We start from the raw sequence: 12445 nt of genomic DNA on the forward strand, positions 1-12445 counted from the left end.
CGAGGGATTGTTTCACATTCGAGATCTGGAAGGAATGATTTTCAAATTTGTCTTTGGAACAAATACTGCACCGATTCCATGTATGATTTTGCACCTGAATTCATCTGAGTCACATGCACACATCAGCACATTTAGAAGACAGTGGAACAACCTGGTGTCCTAAAAGCATGCCAGAATATCTAACTTACTCGATCAGGAAGTCAATTACAAGCCAAACTCCCTTTCATAGCCAACGATCCCTGAATGCATCACTGCAAACCGTGTTACATTCCAGAAGAACAGTGGGTAGTTTAATGGAAATGCCATTTTTTTCTAGAAGAGACCAAATTGATCTACTACAGAAAGTAGTACGAAGGCCACCTTAATAAAATGGCACATACAAAGAGAACTATTGCCTCAATCTCTGTGCATCACCTAGACGCAACAATGGAAAATGCATAAACCAGAAAAAGCAATGATGTGAGTTAATTCAGCACAATAAAACTTCAAACATGTATAAGCATTCGGTGTAATGTAATCTTTGTGAACATATAGACATCTGTTAGAACACAGTAGTTTTATGAATTGTTTGTCACAGGTAACAAACGCATTCTGAAATTAGATTGTCAATAGAGCACAACATTTAAAGAATTTGAAATAGGCAAAAACAGAGCAAACTAACTTGTATTTTTACATGTACTGGTTACGTAATGAGGAGCAGATATAATTGATTTTTCCCAGGATGCAGACATATTTATAATTTGGGGCAAATCAATGGATCAGCCCCGTCAGCAGCAAATGCAGAGCAAATTAATTTGTTCTACTGTTTTCCAACCACAAAAAACCTTTGTATAATGGCACTATTTTAGACTTACTCGATCTGATTCGTACATTCCAGGTTGGGAAAATCAGAAATATACATCTTCGGGAAAAATCTTACATTTGTAGTACATTTCTGCCCTATCGGATGCTTCTAACAATAAACTTGTCCTGGAAATACATAGATTACTGCAATTCCCAAGAGTTTCGGCCTCCGGAAATTCCTAAATAAAGAAGCGTGCATTGGTTTCTGTATTTTTCAACCATTTACATCCCCTTCCATGTTAGGCACTTGAAAGTAGTTCAGCATCCCTTTGTGTTTGGATTGGGAAACTACCTGCAAAATGAAAGGACTCACAAATATATGAGTTTGTGGGAGTTCATAGATTGTATTATGCAAGTAAACCCCCTGAACACTCAAATTCCCATCCCTAACCTTACAAATGTGGCAAAGAACAAGTTACTTACTTTCGGCAACGCTTTTTCAGGTGGAGACAGTATCTGCCTGTGGATTCCTCACCTTTCGAATTACCCCAATGCGCAGCATTACACGGAAACTTCTCCTCAGCTCTCCCACGTCGACCAGGCCGTCACAAAGGAACCACTCCGCACGCGACTCCGTGTAACGTCAGAGACATAAGAAGACATCGGCAGCGTGCTGACGTCAGTGCCACCCATTTTTTCCGGGCCTTTGAGGAGAAACGGGCGAACCAACAACCTTCTCACAAGTATACGTAGTATACAAAACACAACCAAAAATGGAAATCCAACATCATAGATATTTCCAAATTCCAATTAAACTCATGATTCAAGCAACAACTCACATAAAATACAAACTGATGAATTTTCGGTATAAGCAGACAGGCAACAGGGAGGCGGGTGGGTCAGTGTGTAATCCACAGGCAGATACTGTATCCACCAGAAAAAGCATTAATGTAGGTAAGTAACTTATTCTTCTGATGGATACATCTGCCTGTGGATTCCTCAGTAAATCTCCAAGCAGTCCTGCTCTCGGAGGGGACCTGCATGCCTCTATCAAAAAATCCAGCACACAAAACGAGCAAAATGGCCGTCCCTCCTCACTTTCGAATGCAAGCAATAGTGCTTCGCAAAAGTGTGGAGGGAGGCACAAGTTGCCGCTATGCAGACGTCTATCACAGGGACACCTCTAGCCAAAGCTGAAGAAGAAGACTTAGCTCTGGTAGAATGGGCACAAATACCTTCAGGAGACTCCTTCTTGGCCAAGGCGTAGCAGATTATGAAACACAGGATTATCAACCTGGACAGCATTCTTTTGTTGACAGCCTTGACCTTCATCTTGGCCACATATCCTATGAATAGTTGATCATCCAGCCTGAAGTCCTTGGTTCTGTCCAAGTAGAAGCAAACAGCCCCCTTGGGGTCCAGGCGATGAAGTCTCTCCTCCTCCTTAGAAGGGTGAGGGTAGAAAGTGAGTAAGGTGATGGATTGTCCCAAATGGAATAGGGTGACAACCTTAGGCAGGAAAGCAGCTCTGGTCCTAAGAACCAACTTATCCGCATTGAAAGATGTAAACGGAGGCCTAGAACGAAGAGCCTGCAATTCACTCACCCTCATACCTGATGTGATTGCCACCGAAAATATAGTTTTAAATGAGAGAAACCTTAAAGGACAACTATGCAAAGGTTAAACGGGCGAACCCATCAAAAACGGAAGAACTAGATTCAAATCCACCTGAAACAAGATAAAGGGAGCAGGAGGAAACCTATTAGTGAGAGCCTTAATGAATCTAATAACTATGTGAGAGTTAAACAAAGAGGGTTGATCTGGCAAACAAAGAAAAGCTGACAAGGCAAATAAATAACCTTTAACAGTAGCTACACTGTTGCTCCAGGAAAAGAAAAAAACTCAGAACATCAGATAAATGGTTATTTATGGGATCAGTTGACTTCTCTCCACACCATTTTACAAATTTAGCCCACCTACCAGAATAGACAAATGTGGTTGAGTGTCTTCTGGCCAATAAAATAACGTCCACCACATCCGTTGGGAGAGAGAAAGAACCCAGGTTGGTCCATTTAATCTCCAGGCATGAAGGTGCAGGGTCTGGAGGTGGGGGTGTAGAACCTGTCCCTGCGATTGCGAGAGGAGGTCTGTCCTGAGAGGGAGAAGCAGCAGAGGGTGCATTGAGAGGTATTTGCGGCCTGTGTACCACACCCTTCGCAGCCAATCTAGGGCGATCAATAGGACTTGGGTCCGGTCTTCGGATTCATCCGCTTACCAGATGTCTTGATCCGAAGACAAATACCACAAACAATCTTTGTGAGGGTCAGTGTTGGACATCTGGCTCCGCATTCTCTGCACGGCTTGAATCCCGACTTTCTAGGAGTAGTCATCTTCAAAGGCTACAAAGTCACAGCAACAGTATCAAAGAAAACTCCCAGAATGGAGAGCCTGGGAAAAAACAGTTACGCGTTGACGGTGCAGAGAAAAGGGAACCGACGTCAGCACACAGACGAGGTCTTCAAATGAATCCGAAGACGTCAGTGGAGTCGCGTGCGGAGCTGTTCAATTGTGAAGTCCTCGTCAATGTGAGAGAGCTGAGGAGAAACGTTTCTGTGTAATGCTGTGCATTGGGGTAATTCAAAAGGTGAGGATTCCACAGGCAGATGCATCCATTAGAAACACCCATTACTTGTGGATTCACAGACTATTAAATGCAAAATTAGGAACATAAAATTCAAAGAATCCTGTTTATATGAGTAGCAAATTACTTTTTGTGAACACCTAAAGTTCTACATGGACACACAAAATGTTAGTGGGTCAGGCCCCTGGCTTGGGATAGCATCCGTATATGGGAAAAACCGATCAATTCTGAAGGATGTGACTTCATAAACAGAGGAGAACATAAGAGTATATCTTCTCCTTGTGTTCTTACACAGGAAGCCACTTCGTTTTGTTAGCAGCACATAAGCATGTAGAAGAATAATTGCAGTTCAAGAGGTCAGAAAATAAATTCATGTCTCACTAAAAGATAAAGAGATAGCAACAAGATTCCAATTCCCGAATACAGGGCTCTGTCCGGATCATAATATTTAACACTTCGAAAGAGTGATAGTCTATAGGTTTCACTCCTGGTCCAAGTCCAATACTCTGGTGCACACTAGACAATACACCACTGCCTTACACATCTATACGTATACCATGTTTAACAGACAAGATCTCCCTTGTTCCTGTCAAGTACATAATTAAGGAGCAAACATGGGGTAAAGTTGCTGTGATGGCCACATAGAGCCAGTATGGCAATGGTGCAGTTTTTCCAAATGGACAGATCCAGAGACCATGTCGGATTCCATCTCGGACGTGATGTGAAGTCCAAGAGATGAACAGCATCCAAGGAAGGAAGCACCAGGAGTCCTTCAGCCTGAAAATGTGCATGATGAACTTCAGTGCCAGAGCCACAACCGGGATCAGAGTGGAGCAATGTAAGGGCGGGCGTCGAGGAAGATTCAAAGCTGCCTTGAGAGAAAAATAAAAAATATAATCATTAATAAATGAATGTTCAGAATGTATTCTACTTGTTTTGCTAATGCTATTTGTTAGCAATGTATATAAACTTTGAATCGAGATGCTGTTTATATAACAAAAGGATTATATAAAATAAATCCAAAATGCCATCTAGTACTCCCCAGCCTCGCAGACATCTAGTATTCGTGTTGTGCCTCCGACTAGTGAATATATGTTTGCGAAGGATAATGAGGTTTCTTTGGATCTTTTTGTCAATGGGATCTTCTTTACCCTTAGACAATTACACGTGCGTATGTCAGTCTCTCCACTGACACTGCTTACTAATATAGCCTCCATAACTGGATTCACAAACGCCGAAAGCCAGGGAGGTTCTGTTTATCTTGAATACAGAGCACATAAACTATATGGTGTAGAATATGTATGCTATTCTGAAGGCTGATAGACCTCATATGGTGTGAGGCTCTCAGAATATATGGAAGCTTGAGTTGGATCACCCACCGACCCAGCACCAGAATACCGTTGTGGGTGATTGTGCGTTTTATAAATACACATAACATAACATTACTGATGTCTAAAGCAAGCTTATAAACCAGTGGTCCATGGCTTGCACTCAAACCAAAAAGGTGACCTTGCAAATACAAAGTAATTCATTCTAAAGGTCTACATCTAGCCTACTCTAGAAAAACTCGAATGAATGAGTAGAACTATTCCAGACACTTGGACTAGTAGAGATATTGTACCAATTGCTATTTGGCCCAAGAATGTCCCCTACCACCAAACCCCAGGAGGTGATATGTAATGGACATTTTGAAATAATTTCTTAGACTACAGAGATACTACAGCATGAGGTAAAGTTTATTGAGTTGTGTAAGGTACAACCTGATATATCACCAAAAGAAGAACAATCTCGAGTGGAGTAAGGGGGCCCACCTTTCCTGTACAGGGACAACTTGGGAGGTTAAGGTCTATTTAAATCAGAGGTATATCATGTGAGTACAGGCATGCCGGATCCGTATCAGATAAAATGTGTTCACATACGTTGAATTAAATGCAACTAATTTACATAGTTATCTGTGAAATCGGGCATTGTGCCAGTAAGAAAAAATGTATTTCTCTTATCCAAAACCTTGTCAGACAATTTCTTTGTGGAATCTTTACACATATAATACTAACTCGTTGTTTAAAATTTCATGATGGATAAGTAACACAACAGCAAAAAAACTATATTAATTAAAAACGATATCAATTAAAATCTATTTTAAAATGTTAATTACTTTCTTAGAGCAATGTTTGCTAAGGATTTGATTTATTGAGACTTTCTTTTGGAAGTGGGATTTTTCTTGTGGCTTTACTCATGATTAATTATCTTTCTTTTGTATTACTATTGCCATATTTTCATAGTTATTGATCTTTTTGTCTGAAAGAATTTCTACAATTAAGCTATTAAAAAATACAGATAACCTTCAGACATGTTTAGAGCAACAGGTAAGTAAGTTCAGATAACTACCCTGATGTTATGGAAACAATTATGCCATTTCCTGATGTTCACTGGTGAATATATGGTGTCTGATAGCATAACAGTTTTAGGTCACAACACGCTAGGGCAGCGGTCTTGAAACTTTTTAATGCTGCACCCCCAGTATAAAAAAAAAATAAAAAATAGGCCCCTCCCCCCATAATTTTTCACAATTATTCTATAAAATCTGCAATGTTTAAATGTCTAGACTTATTTAAACATTGCAGTTATGTTAAACCTTTTAAATATGCAATCAAATATATGATTGCCAAACATACTACCATATAACTATTTATCTACGACTTACTAACGGATAAAAGTATCCACAGTGTGGTTATCCAAAAGGGGGGGGGGGGGTTGAATAATATTTAGAGTCCCTTCCCTTTTGGCACATATGACAAAATGTTAGTAATGCCCCATTACAGAGTGGCTAACTACTGATCATTTGTTTTGAGCTTACAACAGAGCACTGCTATCAGAATGATGCTTCTTTTAACCAGTGTCTAGCACCCCGTACCCCCCCCCCCCTGTGATCAGTTAAGGTCCCCTCTAGGGGACCCGAAATCAAGTTTGAAGACCCCTGCACTAGAGATTTTTAGGTGTGAGCCTAAAATGTGTGAGCACAAGGTTTAAATTCCATCTGGCTACACACCTGCTGACCATGAAAGCAGATGTAGATCAGTCAGATGATATTTAATTGTCTCAGTATTGGAGAGGTCCCCCATTTTGTCACATAAGGTGCTTATGGCGAACATATTGGTCTTAAATTCATCAACTTGAATATCCACATTTAGAAATCAAAAGAACACTGTCTATAGCTAGATCTTTCCCTTTAGCAATGATCAGTAGCAGAACTTCAACTACTTGCTTCTGAATTGGTACTCTGCCATGGATTTCTAGCCATACGACAGATTAACCATGATGTCAAAGGGTTTGCCCAAGAATGAATGATGAGCAATTGTAGGAAGTGCATGATGAAAGTCATCCTCCACTCTGATGAGTGGTCTGTTATTAAGGGGAGTTGGACAGATTGTTGTAGATGGAGGTTCAGGTGTTAAAAAAAATGAACCACAAGTATGGGAAACCATCTCAGGCTGTCTTGAGTTTATACGAATTAGAAGTGAAACCACAGACAAACATCACCTACCATTCTATCAAGTTAGAAGAGTTCCAAAGACATCAATGTCCTGTTGAGCCGTGGAAATCAACATGTAGGCGATTATCGTTTGCGTGTGCCAATATTAGTATAGGTCTGTTTTACAATACTGGTGATCTTCAACATTGATAACTGATTTTTATTATGATACCAATAATAATCAACATATACAATTGTAACTATGATTTCTGGATATAATTAATCTATTTACATAAGTGAATTCCTCCAGTATATAGAAATCAGCTAAAAGAACAAATCTTAACTTACCTTAGCCTCCAAAGGAAAATCAGCAGGATGCAGCAATTTCACAGATGTCTCAAAGGAAAGCATAGATTATGATGTAAGCCTCAAACAAACAAAGCATGCACATAATTCCAAACTATCTAGTTAGTGACTTAGACTATATATAAACCAATGGCCTACAATATTTTTTTTGTTATCCTTTGACAAACTAGCCAATTCACTTCCATGAACAATACCACCCGTATGATAAAAATATGGAACCAAAGCATCTTCTGAGTATCATTCTACTTACCTTCAGAGAGAAAGAGCCTGCTAGAAAAAAGTGGTCCATGTCGATGACAGAAGCAAGGAATCCAGCTAGGAGGACTTCATAGAAGTCACTTTTCTTCCTGAGTCCAATCACGATTGCCCAGGACCACATGCCTATCAGGCCATGTACTGTATTGTCTGTAAGCGCCCGCAGCCAGTCATTTCGCTGAATTAAAGAAAACAGCAGGAATCGGTCAGACAGAAAGCAGAATATCCCCAAACCAAGGCTGGAGAAGACAGAGGTTGTGCTGAAGGTCTGCAGGAGAGCATTTGCCTTTTCCACCTCAGTAGCCATAGTAACTGGCTGGTTACGACACAAAGAGTTACTTCTGAATGTCGGCAGTCCATCCTATTTCAATGTTACTTCATTCTGAAAAACACACAGACATAATTAATACAAAACGACATCATTTGTACACGCCTCTATTCAAATTTACCCCAAAAAATGTAAGAATTTTTATATACATGTTAGCATTTAATGTCTTTTCGCCAAGTTATTAAGTTAAAATAATATATTGGGCTCAGATACCATAGAGTAGCCAAATCTTAGCTTTGGTAAGACAACACAAGTCCAGGACACATGGCTTTGTCCAGGACTATTTGATAACTAGTTGAGAAAGCAAGGGCAGCTCAAATATATCAAACATTGGGTTTTATTTAAGGTTTGACTGACAGAGTAGTGTTTGTAGGGAGGGCACTGGACTTTACCTCCATCATGGCAGTTTACTTTTCAATATGCTAAATGTTTGGTGGACAGATACCATTGGTGTTAATAGCCTTCCATAAAACACTTTGCATTGTTTAGTTTCTTTTAAACAAACTATCATAGCAGCAGTATGTTTCAGAAAAACAAAATAATCTAATGACACCCACACCCAGAGAGTATTCTCCCAGTGAAAGGACGGGCATTGTTTTTTGCTTCCTCTTACTGCAATGTTTTTCCTGGTAGTGACAGTCAGGAAGAAAACAAAGACATTTAACCACTCAATATGAATAGGGTGGAAGATACAATGTCCTTACTACGACAGTATTACTCCATTGGGGGGTCTGAAGAAGTATTCTGTTGGCACAGTCAATAGGGGCTCAGTTAACGGAATACTTAAGAGTACCCAGTACACTATACTCTAGTAAGGATACTTTTAGGTCTTGCCTAGGCAGAACATGAGCTGTCTCTTCGAGACATGCTGTATTCAGAATATGGGCTTGCAGCTCCGCCTATCTTTTTAATTGGCTCCTTTGAGTGTTCTCCCGAAATGCTTGTTTTTGTATGGTGAATGTGTTTATTAGTCCCTCGTTTTGTACTGTTAAGCAGTCTGGGTTTGTTTGTTTTTTTTTACAGTTTTTGGGCACTCTTTTTTTTACTGACTTTTTGGGAGCTCGTATTTGGCCACGGCAGCAATGCACTTTCCTGATGAACTGCTGCATTCAGAGTGCAGTTCCCGAGGCTACAGTAGCCAAAGTGCAGTGAGTTTCCTACCCAGCCGGGGTCTGTCTTTTTGCACACCAGTCCTCCCAGACTCTTCTTCCTTCCCGGATTCGTATGTTGTTTTTAAAGGCATTTTCTTTTGATCTTTGCACATGGAAGCGCTCCACTGGTTGTTGCTTCATTGCAATTGGTTGCGCTCCAGGACCTAGATTTGCTAACGAAGCAACGCTCTCCCTTTCTTATTAGCTTTCACTTTAGGGCCTCCGCAAAACCAATTTTGGAGGCTTCCAGCACTCCTTATATGAACTGCAGCGCTCAGAGAGCAGCCCCTGAGGCTGCAGGAGCCAAACTGCACTGAGTTTTATCCCCAGCCGGGGTCGGTCTTCTTTCCACACCAAACCTCCCAGCCTATTCCTTCTCCTCCTTGCACTCCTTGGGTCCTGCTGCGTCCTTCCTGGGCTTATTTTTATTCCCTGAAACAGTGTGTGAGTGTATGCAAGTCCTCCGTTCCCCTACAGAGGGCCTGCACAGAACAGAAACAGCCGCCTGAGCCGGTGCGGAGGCGGCCACAGGAAGAGAGCTGTGAACAGCCAGCAGCAGCCATTGATCAGAGCAGAGAGCCCTGCACATAAAGAAGGCTCCCTTCACCTTTCATTGCTCCTTGGCCCCCTCTATGGGTAGCAGTGCCCTGCTAGGCTTCATCTGAAACCACCTTGCAGTCTCTTCTTTTCTAACAGTCTTTCAGGCTACTGCTTCTCTCTTTCTAGTCTAAAAGCAGCAGTAGCCCTCTTTACTCTTTATTTACTTTATTTGTTTACTTCGTTTTTAGGTCGAAGCCTGCGTTGCAGCGCATGCGCTGCTGCAGGCGAGAGTTTTGTAAACAAGAAGGGGCATGAAACCACGCCCCTTCTGCCATTGGCCGGCCTCGCGAAATGGAGGCCTGCCATTGGACAATGACCCTGCCCGGGTGATTTGTCCGGCTGTGATCCCTCCTTTTCAGGACTCCGTGACCTGACTTCTGGTGTCGCAAACCGATTTCCAGGAACGTTGCTATGGCAACCACGAGGCCAGTCACGGAGTCCTGGAGGGGAGGGATTCGGTAGCTGTTCCCGCCCCCCCTTTTTTTGTGTCCGTGCGGTTTTCTCCCATTGTTGCCTCGTTCTCCTTGCTGGAAGGAGGCATTTGATGGACCCTCCTTGTTAATTGTAAGTTGTATTTTGGATTATCATATGTAAAAATAAAGCAACCGTTGATATTTAGGTCTGAGGTCCTCGCAGACAGACCTAGTTGCACTTTCCATGAGGCTGGATCCATGGTCCTGGGCAGAATATGGGCGTCATGGAACGTGCCTCCGTCAGGTAGAATCTTGGCAAGGTTCCGGCCTATTTCCTGGTCCGTTTGATCCGTTGCTTTCACCGTTGTACGTTATTATCACCGGGTTTAAATATGTACTGGGTTGAGGTAAAAGAAGTGAAGCCGCACACTCACTCTCTCATCATGAGAGGCAGAACTTTAGCTTGGAAGGTGTGCCCGCCGCCGTGCCCTTGGGACTGCCACTCTGCCTCCTGCCACCAGCTGCCATCTGTCGCCCAAGGCACCGCCCACACCTCTCCCCGCCTCCCTCCCACCTGGCGTCGGGTGGGGCCCTAGGCGAGCCCGAGGCCTCATCCGCGCATGGAGAGGAGGGGTCCGGCGCTTATTGAGCGCCCTCTGCCTGGCCGGGGCGGGGCAGAGCGGACTGTACGGGCGCAGAGGATGTGTGCAGTGCCCCCGGGCATGGAGAGCAGCCATGAACTGGCTGCCCCAGCGCCTGCAGCTAGCAGCCCCTGGCCTCTCGCGCCACTGGACCCTGGCAGTGCGGCTGGTAAGTGCGGGGCAACTCACCCTGTTTATTTATGCGCGACTCTTTTCGCAGGCTGGGGTTAAAAAGCGGGCACCTCTACTGTATTTAGACGCAGCTTTCACACCTAAACGAAGGTGCCCTTTAAAGAGTGCCATATGTCTGCAAACCCAGAATTTATTTTTAGATTATTACTATCCAACATGATGTTATTTCTCAGCAAAGTGTTGAACATCCCCTCCGTTATCAGGCTGGCATTGAAGAGGGCTGTTTCCGGACAATGCATGGGAAATTTGCCAACCAAAGTTTTAAACAGTGATAAAAATATTATTTAGAAACAAACAATACGACTTAGACTATGCAAAGTGCTACCGTTATCACTTTACAAAGCTTTATAAAAGAACCCAGTGCATCTGTTCTCGCTAGACAGAACTTGAAGTGCCTAGCTTAGCAGGTTAATGCACCGTCTGCAGCAGATATGCGTGTGCGGTGTGTAGGTCACAGAGCAAGTACCAGCAGAGACGATATTTAGCATTTTATACTTATCAAGTCGATAAAGCGAAGAGCACTGAGTGGAACGACGTTAACTCCTACTTTCAGTACATTTGTTGTAGAGTTGATATTGTACAATATGGTCCGCGTGCGCATTCTTTCTCTTTCCGCCTTAATCATACATTATTATTTTCTAAACGGGCATGGTTGCCAACTATGCGGTCTGGAGGCCTACTAGATATATTTTTGCGGCTTTCATGGTTCTGAACACATCATTTTAACAAGTAGGTATCAGAACCTTTCTTTTTGACAGCTTGTATATTAGACTGTGAAATGATCAGTCTTATAGTTTTGAACATTTAGGACGCCTTACAAGTCCTGGTTTTATCGCCGATCGCATTATATTTTCCTGAATTGGTGCCATGCCGGGCAGGGCTTGAAATGCATTAACCCGTCAACTTCTCCGTAGGAATGGAGATGTCACTTTCAAAGAGAAATGTTCAAAGTCGTTGTACTAAACAATCAACTGTAGAAAGTTGGCAGTGTCTAAGGACCTGATTACAAAGGGGCCGAGAAAAGGTGCGGCGTTTACAGCACACGGTAAACTAAAATTGAAATATAGCAAACTTTGGAAAGTGGCTTCAGATTGATTAGGAGTTTGCATTATATGTGTTCAACTAGGTGGACAGTACTAGCAGGACTGTAACAAGTTTGCCTCCTGTGACAATCGCAAAGTGAACACTTGACGGGTTTCAGAGCATTGGCAGTATGCCAAGCCGCGAAATCTTTTGTGACCTTTGTGAAAGTGTAGGGAAGACCTTAAAACTTCACGTTGTTTGTATTGTTTTTCACTTTGTGACATCGAAGTGGGAAATGTGACTTCTACAGAAATCCCATGCATCATTTACTTTAGTTTAAACTAAAAAACAACTTGGGAAACATACTTTGTTAAAAAAAAAACGATGCTATACTCTGCTGTGCCATCTGTCACAGAAAAGCTCTGCAAAATATACATTTGCTGAGAATAAAATCTGCATGTATTTTCCAACATGGAATTTTGAAGCACACTTAAAAGTAGCATGAAACACGATGGGGTGTGTTTGGCTTGGTTAGGGTCCATTTGCATAGAGTTATCACACTAGGAGGAGAAACAAGCAT

At 42.3% G+C, this 12445-nt stretch overlaps 1 protein-coding gene across 2 annotated transcripts in view; it reads right to left on the reverse strand.

Moving 5' to 3' along the window:
* Window positions 1-494: 494 nt before the first annotated feature.
* TMEM267 (transmembrane protein 267) overlaps window positions 495-12445 on the reverse strand; it is a 67583-nt gene continuing 55632 nt past the window's right edge. For both annotated transcript variants that reach the window (XM_086960603.1, XM_086960604.1), the window contains exons 2-3: window positions 7513-7899; window positions 495-4296 (exon numbers count right to left, since the gene is read on the reverse strand). In XM_086960603.1, coding sequence (XP_086816729.1) covers window positions 3961-4296; window positions 7513-7824 — 648 coding nt within the window. In that variant the 5' untranslated portion in view covers window positions 7825-7899 and the 3' untranslated portion in view covers window positions 495-3960. The remainder of the gene's footprint in view (window positions 4297-7512; window positions 7900-12445) is intronic.

This window comes from Lissotriton vulgaris, chromosome 3_1 (assembly GCF_964263255.1).
Source record: "Lissotriton vulgaris chromosome 3_1, aLisVul1.2, whole genome shotgun sequence".
Classification (NCBI taxonomy): Eukaryota; Metazoa; Chordata; class Amphibia; order Caudata; family Salamandridae; genus Lissotriton; species Lissotriton vulgaris.